This window comes from Balaenoptera acutorostrata, chromosome X (assembly GCF_949987535.1).
Source record: "Balaenoptera acutorostrata chromosome X, mBalAcu1.1, whole genome shotgun sequence".
Classification (NCBI taxonomy): Eukaryota; Metazoa; Chordata; class Mammalia; order Artiodactyla; family Balaenopteridae; genus Balaenoptera; species Balaenoptera acutorostrata.
This window is the reverse complement of record NC_080085.1, coordinates 107,700,463-107,722,046: the sequence shown is the minus strand read 5'-3', so window position 1 is coordinate 107,722,046 and position 21,584 is coordinate 107,700,463. Positions and strand designations below refer to the sequence as shown.

Below are 21,584 nucleotides of genomic sequence, written 5' to 3'. Positions count from 1 at the left end.
TTATTCTTCTACAGAAGGCCACAGTTCCTGTTGAATGTTCCTTTCCTTATTATTTCATTTTTCCTTATTTCCTTAGTTTTTGGGAACCACTCCCTCCCCTTGCCCCTTCAGGCTTAGGGTTGCTAATGTCTCCCAGTATTGCTGGTCCTGAGGTGCTTCACTATCCATTTTTGGTTTTCCTTAATCCTGCCCACACTCCTGTGCATGGTTCCTTTATTAAACTCTCTTTAATTATCCCCTATGAGTATGTCATCTGTCTCCTGTCATGAACCCAACTGATACAATCCCTAATATTTGTTTATATGTACCTCTCTCTCTTTTTTTTATAATCAGTCTTGCCAGAGGTTTGTCAGTCTTATTAGACTTTTCAACCAAACAGTTTTGGGTTCTATTGATTTTTTTTTGGATAGTTTCTTTTTATTAATATTTTCTATTTAAAAATGTCCTTATTTCTGCTTTCTTTCATTTATTCTGTATTGTTTTTTGTAACTTCTTAAATTAGATGCTTAGCTTTTTAATTTCCAGCCTTGTTTCTTTAATAATACAAGGGTTGAAGAGCATAAATTTCTTTCTAAATACCACTTTAGCTGCAATGCATCATTTTTTCATTACTTTTGATATGTAATATTTTCATTATTGCTCTGTTCTAAGTATTTTCTAATTTTTAGTATGACTTTTTTCCTTGACCTGTGATTTACTTCAAAGTATGTTTTTACATTTTCAAACATAGGGGTTTTCTTTATCTTTTTGTTATTGATTTCCAATTTAGTTGCACTGTGGTCAGTAAATGTGAACTATATGAGACGGATTCTTTAAAATTTGTTGTCATTTGCTTTTTAAAATCTAGTATATGTTTAACTTTCATAAATGTTCTGTGTGCTGGACCACCACTCGATGACACATTGCCTTTATGTGAATTAGGAAAATGTGCCCTTTCTTCCAGGTGGATACAGCACACCTGAGCATGTGGTCTGGCAAGTGGAGCATGGGATAAATTTTTTTTTTTAATTTCTATTTATTTATTTATTTATGGCTGTGTTGGGTCTTCGTTTCTGTGCGAGGGCTTTCTCTAGTTGTGGCAAGCGGGGGCCGCTCCTCATCGCGGTGCGCGGGCCTCTCACCATCGCGGCCTCTCTTGTTGCGGAGCACAGGCTCCAGACGTGCAGGCTCAGTAATTGTGGCCCACGGGCCCAGTTGCTCCGCGGCATGTGGGATCTTCCCAGACCAGGGCTCGAACCCGTGTCCCCTGCACCGGCAGGCAGATTCCCAACCACTGCGCCACCGGGAAACCCAAGGGATAAATTTTTGATTCCCACTTGTCCCTTTGGCTAGGTGCTTTTGATCAGTGTGCAATCTGTACATGGTGCCCCATCCATGTGTTATTATAAAGGACGTTTATTTTCCAGTTGCTAGGTACAGCGTTCTATGTATATCTACTAGATCAAACTTGTTCATTTGATGTTCAAATTTTCTACATTTTTACAGATTCTTTTTTGTCTGTTTCATCTATCAATATCTAGGAGAGATGAATTAAAGACTCACTGTGGTAGTGGATTTGTCTATTTCTCTTTGTAGTTCTGTTATATGCTTCATAAATTTCAAAGTGGTTGATTACATTCAAGATTAGAATGGTTACATTTTCTTGGTGAATTGAAATTTTTATCAATATATCATAACTGTCTTTAAATTTGGTAATTTTTTTCCCTTAAAGTCTGTTTTGCCTGATATTAATCTAGCTATAACAGCTTAATTTTTGTTGATCTTAGTATTTGCCTGGTGTATTTTCCCCATTGTTTTTACTTTCAAACTTTCTGTGTCCCTGTGTTTTAGAGATGTCTCTTAAAAATAGCTAGCCTTCTTTAAACCCAGACTGATAATCTTTACTTTTAACTGGAGAATTTAGTTCATTTACATTTTATGCAATTTTTGATATATTTAATTTTAAATTGGTAGGTTTAAACTTCTTCCTCTATTCTCTCTGTTCCACTTTTCCAAAAAATTTCCCTACCTTTCTTGCCTTTTTGGGATTGATTGATTCTTTTTCTCTTTCTCTCTCAATTTTTTCCCCCTCAGATAGTTTGGAAGATATATAATATCCTTATATGTTTGTAGTGGTTATCCTAGAAATTTAATATGTATACTTAACATAACTAAGTCTTTAGTTAATAAAAACCCATTACCAATACTCAGCATTCACGGGACAGTCCCACAAAGTGTACGGCTTTCGCATTCATTATTTATTTTATTTATTTTGTCTTGTTTTGCTTTTATGTGCTTCCTTCTTGGTCCCATTATCTGTTGTCATTGAGATAATAAAAAGATTGCTTGACCTTACAATTACCTAGAATCAACCAATCACTCCATGCATCAGGCTGTCAATATTGAAACTACCCAATCCCTAGCCTTCACCACAGACCTCAGTCCCTGCCTAGTCCTCTGGTACCCGTGAGCCAGTGAAATCATCAGGGAACAGTACTCCCAGCTGCTGAGACAATACCAGATGCTGATAGCAAAGAAAAGGCAAGCCAACAAGGATGCGAAAGATATGATAGCTTTGCAATCTTATGGAGCAAAAAGCAATTAGCTGTGAGCAATTCCTAAAGGAGTTATCATACCATGTAAAAATAGTTCTGCAGGCTCTGGGAGAGGGGAAGAGCAAGGCCTCAAAGGGCATCACTGCAGTCAGGTCATACCACATTTGTGGCATACTGAGTAGTATGCATACTGCACACAGTTCAGTGTTTGGAAGAAGAAATCACTGTGATACAGTGGCAAGGTAAGCCACAATACAGCAGAATATTATAGCTCAGTGGCTCTCAACAGGGGGCTATTTTACACTCCAGGAGACATTTAGCAATATCTGGAGATACTGTTGTAACAACTGGCGTGGGAGGTGCTACCGACATCTAGTGGGTCCAGGCTAGGGATGTTGCTAAACATCCTACAGTGCACTGGATTCCCCCTGCCTTCTGCAAAGAATTATCTGATCCCAAATGTGGATAGTGCCCACTGCTGTAGATTATACAGTGAAGTATATATAAGCAGCAGGATAGTTCTTCTTGTATCACAGAGGCCATCCTGTAACAATGATTTCCAACTCTTTAGGGAGGATGATGGTACGATGAAGATTCGCTATACCATTCTGTTCACTTTAAAAATATTTCATAATAAGAAAAATGAAAAGATCAGAGGGAACTCATATCTCTGAACCTCCCTGAAGTGGCAAAAGATTTTTTCTGAGATGTCACTGAAGCTGAACGGTGTATATTTTCTAATGGGTGGCTTTAGAATTTCAGAATCAGATAGGACATTAGGAGACTAGATATAGCTGATGAAAAACAATCATAAACAATGTAGCATTTTCCCCAACTTATTCTAAATACAGCCTATCCCCTGAACAGTTTTTCAATGCAAATAAACCTGGTCCATTTGGTAAAACTTGCCAAATTTAGATATTAGTTCTAAAGTTCATACATTAATATATGTGTGATAGGATTTCTTCATTTCATTTGTCTGTATTTTCTAAGTTTTCAGCCAAACATGTATTTTTAAAACCTCTTTATTTTGAAAAGTTGCACAAATAGAACAGAGAATCTGTCAGTCCTTCACCCAGATTCCTAAAATGTTAATATTTTACATTTGCCTCATCATCCTATCGTTTTTTTCTGAAATATTTTAAAGTTGCAACATGGTTCCCCATTATCTCTAAATACTTCATATTTTCTTAAATAAGGACTTTCACATAACCACAAAACGAGCATTAAACTCAAGAAATTAACACTGATACAATATTATTACTTAATCTACAGATATTCAAATTTGGTCAACTGTCCCAAGAATGCCCTTTTTAGCAAAATAAAAAAAAAATTTTTTTTCTGGCTGGGGATCAGTTGTTCTGTTGTTTTCATTAATCTGGAAGAGTTCCTCAATCTGTCTTTGTCTTTAGTGACCTTGATGATTTTGAAGAGTGCAAGCCAGTAATTTTGTAGACTGTCCCTTAATATGGGCTTGTCTGATGTTCCCTCGTGATTAAATTCAGGTTATGCGAATTTTGGCATGATGAATACTACAAAATTGGTTAGTGTTTTTCTTAGCACCTCATCAGGAGGCATATGACGCCCATTTGTTTAATACATAAGGATGCTTATATTCATCAGAGTTAGGAGGGTGTCGGCCATGTTTTCCGACCGTAAAGTTTCTATTTCGCTCTTTGAAATATTAAGTATCTCGTCGGGAGATACTTTGAGACTACGTAATGTAAACAACTCGTTTCTCTTCGTACTTGCGCCCCCTAGTTTTGCCTAAGGTTACAATGACAGCCGCAGACACGGTAGCTGTCAGCCCTGATGGTTGCAAGTGTTTCCCAGTGCCGATTTACCTTTCTCCTAAGATTGTATCCTTCGGATTAGCAGAATGCCTGGCACATAGTAATCGGCTGCCTCTTCCCCAATTAATTTCTTTGATCTCAGCTGTTAGCGGGGTGTATTGTAATTGATTTGCTTATATGTTTGTCTTCCCCACGGACTGAGCTCGTTGAGGGTAGGCATCATGGCTTATTATTTCTCTGTCCCCAGTGTCTAGCACATATTAGGTGCTTTAAAAAACACAGTTGTGAATTAGTGGTCTGGAGTAGATGCTACGGAAGAAGATAAAGGCTACGAGTTGGCCTGGGGATGGCATTTTTCCTGTTCTAAAGGGAAGGGGGGGCAAGGTTTGCAGAGGGGTCGGGCGGCGTAGTCACTCTGCGACGGGACCCACGGGTCCCAGCCACTTGGTTGGCGACAGGGCCTCGGGCTTCCGCAGGGTGGGGTGGAAAGTGGGGCGGGAAATCGAAAACCGAACTCGCGGCTCCCGGCATTCCCCGTGGGCGGTGCTCCCCTTTGACCCCTCGCTCGCGTGCTACACATCCGGGCTTTTGCTACTAGTGTGGGGAAGATGGCGGACGCAGCTGTCGTGGTTCCCGTAGAGTGGATAAAGAACTGGGAGAAATCAGGGAGAGGCGAATTGTGAGTGTCCGGGCTGGAGGCGGGCGCACGGCCGGGCTGGGCTCGGGCGTCAGCCTTGCTCTCATATCTGGGGGGAGATGGTGGGGGGGGAAAGAGGTGTCCCCTCCCCCATCCCGGTGGCGGGTGTGGATGGTTGGCTAGGAGTTTTGAACTCGGGGAGGAGAGGTGCTGGTAATTGCCGCCAACCTCCTGCCTTCCCCGACTTCCCAGAAAGCCCCGCTGCCCGCCGGAGCTTGTCTTTCTTTAGCCTCTTAGCAGAACTCCCGTTTTGTTCCTACGGGTCCCTGCGCTTTCGTTCCGTGTCTTTTTGTCCCCCTCTTCGCTTGAGCTCACTTGGCTCCTTTCTCTTTACGGGGCCGCGCCGGGAGGCTTCGGACTTTCAATCTGTCCCATTTCTTTACTCTGCACCCGTTCGACTCCGCAGTTTGGAGCCCGGCGCCTCCTCTGCCCGAAGTCCGAACCGTCCCGGACTCCCTCCCCTCCTCTCCGCCCGCCGCCGCGAAGCCCGGGGCGTCGGGAAGAACCCCGCTTGGCACCTCTCGTCCTCCCCGGGAGCGGTCTCTCGGACTGTCCCGGCCTCGCGCGGCGCCGCTGCCTGTGGGCGAAGTGTAGCAAGGATTGCCGCTTTCCCCGAAGACCTACCGGCATTTCTTTGCTCCGTTTTTTAACCTTAGAGAGCCTTTTCGGGTTGGAGTCAACTTTCGTCATTAAATGTTTCCTAAACCCCATTTTGTCCTGAGACTGAACTAATTTTGGCAACTCTCCAAGGTTCTCGTGTACCTAGAATAACGCGTTTCCTGTAGTCCCAAAACTTGGGTGTTTTTTTTTTTTTCTTTCAGTAATACAGAAAACAGTAATTTGCCATAACCGCGGTTTCCTTGCCCCGAATTTCAGCTCTCCCTGTCTCGGGGGGAAAATTCGTTTAAGCGGCGGAACAAACCCCAGATTTTAAAACAAATAACTTATTGCGAATTTCTTTCTCTGAATCGCTTTATTAGTTAAAGCTCAGCCCTGTATGAGATTAACTCCTGTTAGCCGTTTTTGCCGTGGTCGCGCGCCGACCCCCGTAGTCAGTTTACGGTTGCTGGTGCGAAAGATACGGATCTTTGAAACTTCGTTACTTGGAACGGCACGCGGGGAATGCGTTGCCCGATCTTGCGCGTGCAATAGCGCCAGCCTATATGGCCCTCCCCACCCCCGTGCCGCGCTCGCACTGCTTTATGAAGTATTAGTGTGAGCGCTAGCATTGGATTGCTTGGGTAAGCTGCAGTTTTAGCCACTTAACTAGCCGAGTGACCTTGGGTAAGTTCCTTAACCACTTTGACCGTTTCCCCTTGAGTAAATTGGGAATAATAAGTACTCAAAGCATTGTTGTGAAGACTAAATAACGCCTGTAAAGCACTTGCCTTATAGTAAGTACTCAAGTGATAGCTATTAAAAGTAATATTATTATTCCAATCTTTAGATATTTAAACTTCTTTGGACAGCTCTTGCACTTAAAGTCTGTACCACTCAGGTTAGCAATTAATTAGTCTGACTCTTTCATGCATACTCTTGTACTCTAACGAATTGAGAGACCCTTGAAGAGTGGGGACTGTCTCACGTCTCTTTTGGTTCAACCCTCCCGTCCCCGTCCTCCCCCCACCCCCCAGAGCCTTTCTAGCATATGCTTAGAGAGCTTATTTTGTTAACTGACAGAGAAGTCTGTTTGATAAGCATTCATTTTTAACTGTTAGGAACATTTTCCAAATCCTTGTACGTGCTAGTTAACAAATAGCTATTAAGTCTCTTGTGTGCAGGGAAGGCAGGATGGGAAGTTACCAAAGCAAACCATCATTTTCCTCTATATTAGATTAGGATAACCCCCCAAAACGGATAAATCAGTTCATTGTTGTTTTGTTTACTTTTAAAGCCAACTTAGTTATTTAGAGACTGTCATCTGTAGATTGCTCAGCTTCTTCCTTCCAGCTAACTGTTTTTGACAGTTTTACTATGACTCCCACCTTAGAATGAGTGGTATTCGGGCTAGGAAATTCTGCTTGGCTTCTGACTGGCAGGGGTTGGAGAAAAAGTCATGTAGGAGGTCGAAATACCTAGTCAAACTGGAATTTTGGATTCACTTTATGTATATTTACATGATCCATGCTACCCATCATAATTTCTGTGTTTGAAGAGCTGCTTCAAAACTGCTATTAGGACTTATGTTTATGTAGTTATTGCATGGCTTGTGGAATGTAGTTTGAACTATAGTAGATCCAGATCAGTTTAGTCAGTTTCATAACTCTGTTCTGTTACATGAAGAGAGTTGTGTGACAATAATGAAATAGTTTAAATAGTTGTTAGTTGTATGAAATAGTCAAACAAATCACCATCCAGTGCTTAGTCTTCATTTATTGGACCTCTTTTCCCTCTTTGAAAACTTTGTTGCATACAGTCTAACTTTGGAATTTTTGTATCTTGCTAAAGATAGAGTTAGCATTTTCATTTTATTAGAAAAAAATGGTATTATAAATATATTACAAAAAATCCTTTCTTTTGTCTGAAAAACAGCTTCTTAAAATACAAACCAGCAACTGGAAATGTTAAAAAAAATAATGTGCCACCAAATTATTAATGAATCCATTTATATATTTGGCTTTTAAGATATGACCAGTATTTAAAATTATATCTTGGGTGGATTTTTCCTTTTTAATGAGATAAATTAGCAGATGAGCTTTAACTTGACTGAAAGTTACTCTTTTAAAAAAATGCATGATATGTTTCATGAGGTATTAGTTCATTTCTTGTCTGTCTCTTCTTAGCAGTGTAAGTCTGTATTCTGGGAGTTGTAGTCAACTTCAGCAGCATAGTGAACATATGCAACGTATGGGATACTTTGTAACTTTGAGAGGGCAAATTCTTAATTGTGCCTCATGAAAAGCAACTGTCTATCAAGATGGAAAGTCTTGGCTTTGAAGAATAAATTTTGTTAAGTAACTAGGGAGAAAAGAAAAACTATATTTTGCCTAGCTGAATGGTCCATCACATACTTAGCTAACCTATTGTTTCCAGAGATACTGATTACATTTTTAATGGTAAATTACAGAACTCTTAAAATGATCTTTTCCAAGAGATAGCAAAAGGACAGAGGAGGACTACCAAAACATAATTGTCCTTTCCAGTAACACTTAGATCTGCTCTTCAGAGTTTCACATCTTAATGCAAACTCTTAGAAATTCTGCGGCATATGCAAGATAAGGATTTAATCACTTTAATTTTGGAATTAGAGCTTTAGTTTCTTGATGATTTCATATTAGCATAGGGTTTGCCATGATTAAGCTAATAAACTTGCATGTACTGGTAGATCCAGGGGAGAATTTTGGTTTTAGTAGGCATGATTAACACAGTGAGCTCAGCATTTCTTTGTGTCACAAGCAACCTTAATGGAGGATTTATATTCCAAGCTCTTAATCGGAAGATGTTAGCCTCATGTCAATACTTAGTTTAATTTTGAAATACTTATATTTGTTGAATATCATCTATTTGTCTGTTTGAAGAACTTAATTCTTTCTTTAAGAAAAATTATACATCAATTAGAAATTTTTGTTGGGTGTTACCTTATTAATTATTGGTAGTTATAATAAAGTTTTAAAATTTAATCGCCAAATGTTTTGGTTGCCATTCTTTTTCTTCTTCTGCTACTAGATGACTTGACATATTCCAGAACTTATGGAAGTACATTTGGATGTTCATTAAATGTTGTCTGTCCTGAATTTTTTGGAGGGAAGTTGGAGGAGGGAGTTTATAGCAAATAATCATTCTAAGAAACTTTAGTGTTAGTATTTAAGTCTTTTTTTTTTCTTCAAAAGGTGCTCTAAGTTCAGCTGAAGCTTTATCTGAAACCATTTCTTTATGTCTTACTTTTCATTTGGCATTTATTTTCTCATTTGACCTGTGTTCATGAGTCTTGGTCTTATTTCCCTGGTAAGAGAAATTCATTCTTCAGAAAATGTTGTAGCAGTATCAGGACATTTTTCCAGGCTACTGCTTTCTTTGTTTGTTAGAAAAATTAAATTATTCTTTAATTAAGGTAGAGTGAGTGCTATTAATGTACTTGTGTGCAGGAACTTCTGTTGTCTTTTTTAAGATTTCCTGTTCCCTTTCCTCCTCATAAGTGCATATTTTCATTTTCTTAAATGCATCTTTCAAGATAAAACTACATGTCCCAATATTCATTTTTGTGGGTTATGTCTCTCTTCTATCAATGATAACAGAGGTAGCACTTGCTTAACAAAATTTAGCCTTTTCTGTTGTTTTGTTTTTAAGAATTGAAGCACAGATTGACATCAATTTTTTATATGTAGAGCCAACTTTGAGATGTTGAACATAATCAAGTAGTGCAGGCTTGTGTTGTGTTTCTTTTTTTTACTGGAAAATAGGACCAAGTAAGATGGAAAGCCAAATACTCATGTTAAAGAGTATTTGCAAAATAACATTAAGTTCTTGGAAGAACTTAAGACATTTCATTCAGTTTAAGTTTCACAGATATTTGACAGAAAGTATATTCTTTGTTCTCAGGGGCCTGAGATAGCATCTCCACAGTAGCACCAAACTGTTATAAAAGTGGAAAAAATGGTAAACTCAATTATTTGCAGGTTATTAAAGGACTAAAATAATCATTTGAGTTTGTACCGAGGCAGAATATTTGATTATTTTAAAAACCACATTAAAATGGGCAACTGTTGGAGGTAGTTTTGTTTTCCTCCCTTTAAAATTTAGGATAGAGAACTAAAACTGTGTAAGAGGTGTAGTAAGACATGCAACATTCAGAAACAGGTACTTAGGCTACTTAAGGATACTTCTGTTAGTGAATTACTTAGGGGAAGAGCCGGGACAAATCTACCGATTGGGGGAAAATTCTTAGTGATTGTTTTTAGTTTCCTCCAACAACTAAGGCAGAAGTGTTTTATACTAGGGAAATAAAAGTATCTGCTATACAAGCCTTATCATAATAACCCATCAGTGATTCCTTACACAATTTGAGCAAACCTTTGAGATGCTTATTAATAGTTCACGATGACATTATCATCTGCATCCTTTAATGAATATGTTTGTGGCCTTGTGACTGACAAGATGAAATTACATTTCAATGATTTTTAAAAATTATGTAACAATGACTGTACCATTAGATTAAGTGGGATTTGGAACACTGACATTCCCCCCTCCCCACTGGAAGGATTATAACAAAAGACATTTGCATTAAGCTTATTAAAACAAATAGAAAATGAAGCTATTGAAAATGTGAACAAGCAAACACATTCACTGTAAGAAGGAATATTTGACCTTGATTTTTAGTAGCCTGGGTACAAAGGGAAAGATGAGTTACTTGATTTCCCTTGCATTCTTCTGTCAAAGATGCAGTATTTCCTGCTACTACATTCTAAAGGGAAACGAACCTCTGGGGACAGTGAGAACCACAAGGGGGAATTGTTTCAGTACTTTATAGCAAATATTGAAGCAGCCTTGATGCACCTTCTTATATATTTACTCTTAACAAAAAAGGAGCTAGGTGTCAGACATTTTTAGGTTATATTCTCTGATGATAGTCTTGAAGCAGATATTTTTGTATTGCCTAATGTAATGAAGATTGATTTTTTTATTTGAGATAAGTTTGTGGTAGGTTTAACTTATTTTGAGAAATTAAAAGCTTACCCACTGTCTTAACACATTGGAAGGCCTATCTGGTTCTCAGGAGAAGTAGATGAAAGTGCTTGGGGTCAAACTTAAATCAGCTTATTTAACCATTTCTAAGGTGCTCTCTGAAAATTTTTTTTTGTTCTTTTAATAGGAATTGGTTAAAAACTAATAACTAAATGAGATTTTCAAACTATGCAGATTTAATTTAGTAATTGTTCTCCAGTGGCAAGGTATTTTTATTCTTTGGTTTTGAAAATAATTTTGTGAGACCTACAAATGAATTGTTGACTGGGAAAAGTTTATTGAACCGTACCCTGCTCATTCTGATGATGAAGTATTGAAATAATCAAAAGACACAGAGAGGTGAACTGCAAGGGCATGCATAATCGGCAAAGTAGATAATCTCTCTGCGGATGATTGTAATGTGGCATCATATTTCACCTTAGATGTGATATATAAGCATATTCTGTAAGTTTTAAAGTTACTTGTTTTATTGACTATGGAAAGAGCATTGCTAGACATAAAAGAGTGAGAAACATATGCATTCATTGGTTCTCTTCTTTTTCGTTAGAGCTTTGTACAGCTTGTAATAAGAATATTTCTTTTTCTGAAATGTGAAATTAAAAAAATACAGAAAAGTGCATAAAATCTAAATGTAGAGCTTAAAGAATCACTGTAAGATGCACACCCATGTAACTCATATCCAGCTCTAGTCAACATAGTCCCCCTTCCTGATTGCACCCTCTTTATCTCCCCTGTGGGAACTGACATTTATGGCTTTCTCTAGTTTTTATTTACAGTTTTGCTACCCAAATAAGTTTAAGTTTGTTCTTCTTGAATTTCATATAAATGGAATCATAGAGGGTGTATTCTATTGTATCTGGCTGCTTTTGCTCAACATTATGTCTTTAGGATTCATTCATATTTTTGCAAGTATTTGCAATTCTTTGATTTTCATAGTTAAAAGATACTCCATTGTATAACTATACCACAATTTATCTCTTAGGCTACCGATGAACAATTTTATTGTTTTGAGTTTTTGGCTGCTGCCAACAGTGCCAATAGAACCATTCTTATACAGGTATCTTGGTGTACACAGCATGTGTTCTTGTGGGATATATACTGAACTGTAGAATACATACATTGTATGTGTGGCTAGGTTCTAGATTGTGATTAACTTTAGCTCTGCTAGATACTGCCGAACTATTTCAAAATATACTCCCACCAGCAGTGTATGAGAGTTCACCTTCACATCCTGGCTAACATTTAATATTGTCAGACTGTAAAATTTTGGTCAATATAATATGTATCTAATGTTATTTTCTTGGGGCTCATATTTTCATAGGCATTTTTTTCCCAATTTTTAAAATTGAAGTGTAGTTTATTTACAATATTATATTAGTTTTGGGTGTACAGCATAGTGATTCAGTATTTTTGCAGATTATACTCCTTTATAGGTTATTATGAGGCAATGGCTATAATTCCCTGTGTTATACAGTATATCATTGTTGCTTATCTATTTTATATGTATTAGTTTGTATCTGTTAATCCCATACTCCTAAGTTGTCTCCCCCTCCCCTTGCCCCCCCCCCCCCGTCCCTCTCCCCTTTGGTAACTACAGGTTTGTTTTCTATATCTGTGAGTCTGTTTTGCATATGCGTTCATTTGTAGCATAGGAGTCTTTTTCTGTGTTATTGGTCATTTGGATTTCTGGTTTATTGTGAAAGGCCTCTTTATATCTTTTCCTCATTTTTCTGTTGGATTGTTTGCATTTCTTTCATTGATTTGTAGTTCTTTCTTTCTATAGTCTGTATTTGTCCCCTTTGTGGGTTACATTGTACGTGTGGCAAGTATCTTTTGTTATTCTTAGGCTTGTACTTCCACTCTTATGGTGGTGACTTTTGATGAGCAGAAGTTCATTTTAATGTAGTTAAATTTATTAATCTTTTACTTTCTGATTAGTACTTTTTTGGGTTTACTAGTTTCTCTCCATTTTCAGGTTAATGAACTTATCCTATGATTTTCTGGAAACATTATTTTGCTCTCCCTTTTTAAGTCTTACCTAACTGGAGTTGATTTTTATGTGTGCTGTGAAGTAGGGGTTGCAATATATTGTTGTGGTTGATGTATATGAAGAAAGTTCAGCCTCACACATAAATAGTTGGCAAAAGGAGGAGAATTTTAGTAGCCTTTTCAGATAATTGTAGATATTCTTTGATATCATGTCAAAATTTGTCAGGTGGTAGTTTCTTAATGGTTTGTTGCAATGCCAAATCCAAAACCATATCAGTGTACTTTTTGTACTTTGTTAAATTGAAATCCAATTTTCTCTCTTTTACTTGGAATCTGTCTTTTACCCATGCATTATTTTGCAACATCATGCATTGGTCGGTTGGAAAATATTGGTTCACTGAATGATGCAGCACTTCCAAATATTGACACAATACATTGTATAATATTAAAAAAAACCACATTCTTTAGTATCATCACTGAACTTATCAGGAAAGTTTTTATGAATTGGGAACTAGCCAAGTCCGTGGTGCCAGATAAAAGTTTTCCAAAATTCTAATTTTTGTTTGAAACCTTACATTTTATCATTGGCAACAAATACTCTCAGTTGTTTTCCTTGAAGTGACTGGCTCTCTTGGTTCATTTTTGAGAAAATGCCTGCCAAAGACCCAAATCCGAATAACCATAGTTTGTCAGTTCTTTCAAGTAAAAATGGTGTTCTGTGAAAAAGCAGCTAGTTCAACTCAGAATACAAACAGTCGTATAGGTGATTTTCCTGGAGACAACCATGATATTTTGGTGTGTGACAGAAATGTTTTATGTATACTTTCCAATTTGTCACGTAGAATATTAAAAATACGTATTTTTTAAAAAGGCATGTTCTCAGGGCTAGGATTTATTAAAATTAATAATTTTCACTACATTAAGGGCATTTTCTTTACTGTAGATACAAACACATAACATCAGATAAATCTTAACACATTTTTAAGTGTACAGTACAGTATTGTTAACGATAAGCACAGTGTAGTACAACAGATCTTTAGATCTTTTTCATCTTGCATGACTGAAGTTTTATACCCATTGAACAGCAAGTTCCCATTTCTCTTTCCCCCTAGCCCCTGGCAACCACCGAAATTCTACTTTTTGCTTCTATGAGCTTGATTACTTTAGATACCTCATATTAAGTGGAATCATGCCATATTTATCCTTCTGTGACTGACTTACTTAGCATACTCTCTTCAGGACTCATCCATGTTGTAGTACATGACAGGATTTCTTTGTGCCTGAGTAATGTTCCATTGTATGTATACACCATGTTTTCTTTATGTATTCATCTGTTGATGGACATTTAGGTTGTTTCTATCTCTTGGCTATTGTGAATAATGCTGCAGTGAACATGGGAGTGCAAATACCTCTTTGATATCCTCTTTTCAACTCTTATGAGTAAATACCTGGAAGTGGGATTGCTAGATTGTATGGTAGTTCTATTTTTAATTTTTTGAGGAACTTCCATACTGTTTACCATTTTACATTCCCACCAACAGTGCACAGTGTTTCCAGTTTCTTCATATCCTCCCTAACGCTTATTTTCTGTTGGTTTTTAAAGAATTAATTTTTTTAAACAGGTGTTTTAAGGTTCACAGAAAAATTGAGAGGAAGGTACAGAAATTTCCCTTACCCCCTGCCCCTGCACATGCACAGCCTCCCCAATATCAACATCCCCCACCAGAGTGTTAAATTTGTTAACAACTGATGAACCTACATTGATACATCATAATTGCCCCAAATTCAAAGTTTACCTCTGTGTTCACTCTTGGTGTTGTACATTCTATGCATTTGGACAAAGGTATAATGATGTGTATCCATCATTATAGTATCAGAGTATTTTCACTGCCCTAAAAATCCTCTGTGCTCTGCCTATTCATGCTTCCCCCTAACCCCTGGCAACCATTGAACTTTTTACTGTCTCCATAGTTTTGCCTTTTCCAGAATGACATTTAGTTGGAAACATATACTATGTAGTTTTTTCAGATTGGCTTCTTTGACTTATTAGTGTTCATTTAAGGTTTCTCCATGTCTTTTCATGTCTTGATAGCTCATTTCTGTTTAGTGCTGAATAATATTCCATGGGGTCAGTGTACCAGTTTATGTATCCATTCACCTACTGAAGGATATCCTGGTTGCTTCCAAGTTTTGGCAGTCATGAATAAAGCTGCTGTAAATCCATGTGCAGGTTTTTGTGTGGACATAAGTTTTCACCTCCTTTGGTAAATATCAAGGAGAGTGGGATTGCTGGATTGTAAGGTAAGAGTATGTTTAATTTTGTAAGAAACCACCAAACTGCTCCAGTGTGGCTGTACCATTTTTCATTCCCACCAGTGATGATTGAGAGTTACGTTGCACCACATCCTCACCAGCATCTGTCGTTGGCAGTGTTCCAGATTTTGGCCATTCTGATGGGTGTGTAGTGGTATCTCATTGTTTAAATTTCCATGTCCCTGATGATATATGATGTGGAACATCTTTTCATATGCTTATTTGCCATCTGTATATCTTCTTTTATGAGGTGTCAGTTAAGGTCTTTGCTCATTTTTAAATTGGGTTGTTTGTTTTCTTATCGTTGAGTTTTAAGAGTTATTCGTATATTTTGGATAATAGTCCTTTATCAGATGTCATTTCTGGTTTTTTTTTTGTTGTTGTTTGTTTGTTTGGGATTTTTTAATTATGACCACCCTTACAAGTGTGAGGTGATGCCTTATTGTGGTTTTGATTTGCATTTCTCTGATGATAAGTGATGTTGAGCATCTTTTCATACACCTATTGGCCATTGGTATGTCTTCTTTGGAAAAATGTCTATTCAAATTCTTTGCTCATTTTTAAATCAGATTTTTTTTTTGCTATTGAGATGTAGACGTTTCTTAAATATTTTGGATATTAGCCCCTTATCAGATACATGGCTGGTTTGCAAACATTTTTTTTTTCCATTTCGTAGGTTGCCTTTTCATTCTTTTTTTTTTTTTGGCCGCACCGTGCGGCACGCAGGGTCCTAGTTCCTTGACCAGGGATGGAACCCGTGCCCCCTGCAGTGGAAGCACGGAGTCTTAACCACTGGCCCACCAGGGAAGTCCCCTGCCTTTTCATTCTGTTCATTGTTTCTTTGCACACAATTTTTAGTTTGATGTCCCACTTGTCTGTTTTTGCTTTCATTGTGCTTTTGGTGTCATATCCAAGAAATCATTGCCAAGACCAATGTCGTGAGGCTTTCCCCCTGTGTTTTTTTTCTAGGAGTTTTACAGTTTCAGGTCTTATTTTTATGTATTTGATCTATTTTGAGTTGATTTTTGTGTATGATGTAAGAAGTGTCCAATTTCATTCTTTTGTATATGACTATCCATAATGCTCTCTAGTGACTTTTTCAGTTTAGTTGTTACATTCTTTAGCTCTAAAATTTGGTTCTTTTAAAATTTTCTGTGCTTCTGTTAAAATTCTCATTTTGTTCATGCATCATTTTCCTGAGCTCATTGAGCATTTTTATGATGGTTATTTTAAATTCTTTGTCAGATAATTCATATGACTCCAATTCTTTAGGATCAGTTTCTGGAGACTAATTTTGTTCCTTGTTTTGGGCCATTTTACCTGTTTCTTTATATTCTTTGTAATTTTGTGTTGGTATCCTTGCATTTGAAAAAACACTCTTATCCCAGTCTTTATGGACTGCTTCAGTACAGGGAAAGGCCTTTACCAATCAGCTTGGCTATAGATTCTGGGGGCCTCTCAAATTTTTTCTCTGGATATGTCTTCTCTGGACTCATGTGTAGATTGCAGATGAGAGGGATTTTCCAGTTTCTCTTTTTCCAGAAACCGGCACTCTCTTGCATTCTCTGGTGTCCATCTGTTGTACCATGGGTCCTGTGAAGCAGCAGCACACCACCCAGCTCTTTTTGTTCTTAGTGGCTCCCAGGCAGCTAGAGTATGCTGGGTGCCATCAGTGCCCTAAGTCAGGCTAGACAGAAACCAGTCTCTCAGGCAGTCCCCCCTCCCCAAAGGCTGGGCTGTTGGACACTCTTCTTTCTCCCTTGAGGGAGAGATTGCCAAGCTGTTGCCCACTCCTCCCCCCCCCCCGTCAGAATGTTAGATGTATACATAGTCCAGTCTTCTCTTTCCCTCCTCAGGGAGAATTTGGGAATTGGGAGTTTCCTCCCAGTTGTGTGGTGTTGTGCCAGAAGGAGGGACTATGGTGAAAGAGTGTCTTGTGTTTTCCTGCGAGCTTTGATGCAGTTGGTTTAGTCCTCGCCTGGGGTGCAGGAGCCTCTTAACTGGTTTCTGAATTTCTCGTAAAGGGAATTGGGTATGTGTATTGTTGAGTTGTGTTTCTATGGGAGGAAGGAAGGCCTGGGGCTTCCTATTTTGCCATCTTGCTGAGGTCACTCCTATCAAGGACATTTTTAAGTGAAACTGGCTTTTGTTTGTGAATGGTCATGAAAGATATAATGAAACAGTTTGGTGACATCTTACATGAGACTGGCTATATTCTTTCCTTTGATTTCTTGATCATGAAGAATTCAATGAGACAGTTTGGTGCCTACTGCCTTGATAAATGTTAAGGTGCTAACCGTCTTACCTTCCTTTGCTTTTGAATTATTAGGGCAAATGTCATTACAGCAAAAAAAGGGAAATGAAATCTTAGTATTATTATGAATATAGTTTTGACCTTACAGAACTCCAGAAAGTGTCTTGGGGGTCAGGGGTTTGTGAACCACACTATCAGAACTGCTACTTTATCAAATTATACGTTTTTTTCTATTCCTGATTTTCTAAAAGTTTTTAAAAAATAATGAATGGATGTTGAATTTTGTCAAATGTCTTTTATGCATAAAAGGACTTTTAGAAAATTAGGAATAGAACCTATTCCTGAATTATTGTGTGATTTTAAAAGTCAGTTTAATGTGGTGAGTTAATTTGAACCAACTTTGTGTATTTGGGATAAACCCACGTTAGCCTTGATGTATTTCAGTGTTTTTCCATTTATATATCTATCTCTATATATTTAATAGTACACATGTTTAAATACTATAAGTCACTATTATTATTCATTTAATATTAAATTAGAATTACCTATATACTTAGCACTTTTTCCCCTCTTTTCTTGCTGCAACTCTAAGGTTCTATCTGGGATCATTTTTATCCCGCCTGAAGAATGTCCTCAAGCATTTCTTTTAGTATGTGAACTCAATTTTTATTAGTCTGAAGTTCAGTCCTTATTTTGTCTTTTCTTGGAACTGTGTTTTTTTGGGTATAGAATTTTAGGTTGACAGGTACTTTGTTTTAGCACCTTGAATGTATCTTCCAGCTATCAAGTGTTCTTGTTGAGAAGTCATGAAGATACTGATTGCCTTTTTTCCCTCAGGTGCTTAAATGATTTTGTCTTTGGTTTTCTGTAGTTTTACTATGATATGCCCAGCTATGGATTTCACTTCAGTTCTGGAAAACTGAATTCTTGGCTATTGTTTCTTCAAATATTGCTTTTGCCCTGTTCTCTCTTCTTTCTGGAATTCCAATTAAACATACCTCTTTTCACTGTATACTGTATATCTATCCTTTGCTGTATTTAAATTAGTGAAGAAATATTTACCATACAAGTATCTTTTTTGAATTTTGAATTTTATGAAAAAAATGTCAACTTTTTGTTTTTAAACTTTGTTATTGGAAAAAAGTCTCAGATGAGAAAGTAGATATAATAGCTCCCCAATGAAATCATCAACCAACTTCAATATTTATCAACTGCTGGCCAGTCTTGTTTCATCTATAACCCTACCCATTTCCCCATACTTTTGAAGTAAATATTTCATCGGTAGATATTTCAGCATCTGTCTTTTAAAAAGTTATAAAATATTCTAGTTGACTCATAAATGTTAATTTTTAAAGTATTTGAAACAGGATCCAAGTAAGGAGCCATACACTGTGATCGATATATCTCTTAAGCCTTTTTCACCCTGAGGATCCCACACCATCTTTTATTTTCCCGTGTAATATATTTGTTGAAGAGACTGGGCCATTGTCCTATAGAGTTTCCCACAGTTTGAATTTAAGTTATTGCCCCCCGCCTTTAAAGACAACTTCATAGATGGTGGTGTATTCTTGTATATCAGGATCAGGAGGCACATAATATCTGATTGTCTCTTGTGATGTGAACAGCCATTAATAGATGCTTAGATCCTTTAATTTATTAGGGACCTTAAAATGATGATGTTCTAATTCTACCATTCCTTCGTTTGTTAGCTGAAATACTAACAGAGGCATTTCTTATCAACTATTCGTTCATATACAAAAGGCAGAATAAGTGCTTGATTTTCATTCTTTATTTACCAGTTTTCAAAATAATGACTTGATTCACTAGCATCCTCCAGTTCTGACCAATTAGGGTTTATAGGTTTGTTTTATTTAAATTATAAACTAATGGATTTAAAAATATCGGATACATTTCCAGATATTTTTAGTTGATATAATTTGCTCTATAAGGATTATCTATGTTAGGATTAGAAATTAATACAGATTATTTGTTTTATTCTAGTTTGCATTTATGCCGGATCCTCAGTGAAAATAAAAGCCATGATAGTTCGACTTGTAGAGGTAAGACTTTTAAAAGTATCATAGGACTTCCCTGGTGGCGCAGTGGTTAAGAATCCTCCTGCCAATGCAGGGGGCATTGGTTTGATCCCTGGTCCGAGAAGATCCCACATGCCATGGAGCAACTAAGCCCGTGTGCCACAACTACTGAGCCTGCGCTCTAGAGCCCGTGAGCCACAACTACTGAAGCCCGCGCACCCTACCACCCGTGCACCACAACTACTGAGCCCACGTGCCACAACTACTGAAGCCTGCACAGTCTAGGGCCCGCGTGCTGCAACTACTGAGCCTGCGTGCTGTAGCTACTGAAGCCTGCGTGCCTAGAGCCCATGCTCCGCAACAAGAGAAGCCACCACAATGAGAAGCCCGTGCACCCCCATGAAGAGTAGCCCCCTCTTGCCACAGCTAGAGAAAGCCCGTGCGCTGCAACAAAGACCCAACGCAGCCCCAAAAATAAATAAATAAAAGTATCATAGCTATTATTTTTGGCTTGGTCAAAATTAATAAATATCCTGTTTTCTGTTAAATTTTATGAATAAAAGCAAAAGGTCTAAGATATTCACATTATATAAAGCTTTTATATGAATATATTAGAATTGAGATTAAAACTATAGTTATAGTAAGACTATATATCTCTGTGTATGGTTGTCTTTTGACCTGCATAATAGTCATATAATATTGCTTGGCTTTTATAATTGTAACATGGCATATTTACCTACATTTCAGCAGTTGCTAGCTGTAGTAAAACTTATACAGGCTAGGTATCAATCATAAACAGAAGAGAAGAGCTAGCACGGAAAAAAAAAAACTATTCTGATCTTTTTTGCACTAGGAAACTTCCAGAAACTGAGGTTCAGTGTTTTTACTAAAGCTGGTTATGTTTAGGTGGTATCTGGGGATCTTGTTAAAGGTAGTGTCATGGAAAACATTAAAAGGAACGGAGTTGTTTACTACTGCATATCACAAATATGGTTTATTAAGTAAAATGTTATTAAACAGGGTGTAAATTTTTAGTTATGTTAATTTTAAAGGATTTGCTATTTAACTTTCATTAATTTAAAATTAGGTATATGGATTTAGAAAAGGAGGGGCAAAAACAAAAGCAGTAATGCCCAGTAAGTTTAAAGCATTTTCATATGTAGCTTTCATTGGGGATAGAACCCATAACATTTTTTTTTCAAATCTGGAAAAATAATTTATAGTCAATATTCTATTTTAAATAAAATATTATTAGATAATTTTCTGTAGATAAGTTTACTTTTATCAAAAATTAAATATTACCTTAATATGAGAATATATACTTTTTGAAGAACGTTTGGGTTTCTGAATAGAAAGCATTTTTAAACAAATGAGTAAGCCATTTTTCTTTCTGTCATTTGGGTAAGACTTGTTAACATTCCTAGTCCAATCCCCAAAGTTATTTTCCAATCATCCTGCTTTTAAAATTGCATGATCATTCATAAAGATTTCTGAGGTTGATATAATGCCTTCTTTTTTGAATAAGTCAGTTGACTGTCAGAAATGTAAGAGAGTAAAAAAAGATTCCTTTTTAAAAGCATTTGGATAGTTATTTTTTTCACGTTATGTTTAAAACAAGTTTCTAACTTCTTAGTTAACTTGGATCTTGTTTGCGATTGAAACCTTAAGTAGATAAAATAAGAAAAAGAATTCTCAGAAAAACTATAAATAGCGTAACAGGGTGATTACTCTTCCAGTTTTAAGTGGGACTGTGTGGATGTTTAATAACTATCAGATTATTGTTAATTTGCATGGTTGTTCTGATTCATGTATGAAACCCCAAATAGTAGGAGTGTGGCCTCATTGGCTCAATTGCAGGTGTTCTCTCTTGCTTGCCCTTGCCTACTTCCTCAACGCATAACACTCTTTGGCTGATATCTGCCAACAATCAAGCTTTGGTCTGAGGGCCCCAGTGGGTAGTCCATGCAGGGAATTGAATGTTGTTTCTTCAGAATTTCCTTCGTCTATCTCAGGAGGATTGAGTTTGGGTGGTGTTCCTTGTGCCCTTTCCCTTTCTGCCTCTCCCTCAAATTGATTTCATTTCAGGCGGGCAGTTTCCCTTGCACACGCTGTTTCTCCTTGTTCTTTTTATAAGTCTCTTCCCCACCTCCCATAAAATAACATTGTAAGGATGGCTGATAAACATGAGTAGTCTTAGTGATATTCGACATAACCAAGAACTAGTGTCTAAAATGTTCAAATTCCACAAAGAATGTCTGGAAGTCCCTTTTACTTGTGGCTGTTCTT

General features: G+C 37.3%; 1 protein-coding gene across 10 annotated transcripts in view; it reads left to right on the top strand.

Annotated features, from left to right (window-relative positions):
- The first annotated feature begins 4,922 nt into the window (after nt 1-4,922).
- The window catches only part of THOC2 (THO complex subunit 2), a 105,499-nt gene continuing 88,837 nt past the window's right edge, over nt 4,923-21,584 (top strand). For all 10 annotated transcript variants that reach the window (XR_009006607.1, XM_057537831.1, XM_057537830.1 and 7 more), the window contains exons 1-2: nt 4,923-5,006; nt 19,264-19,322. Coding sequence is in view for 9 of the 10 variants with exons in the window: in XM_057537831.1 (XP_057393814.1) it covers nt 4,936-5,006; nt 19,264-19,322 (130 nt within the window). In the remaining variant the exon portion in view is untranslated. The remainder of the gene's footprint in view (nt 5,007-19,263; nt 19,323-21,584) is intronic.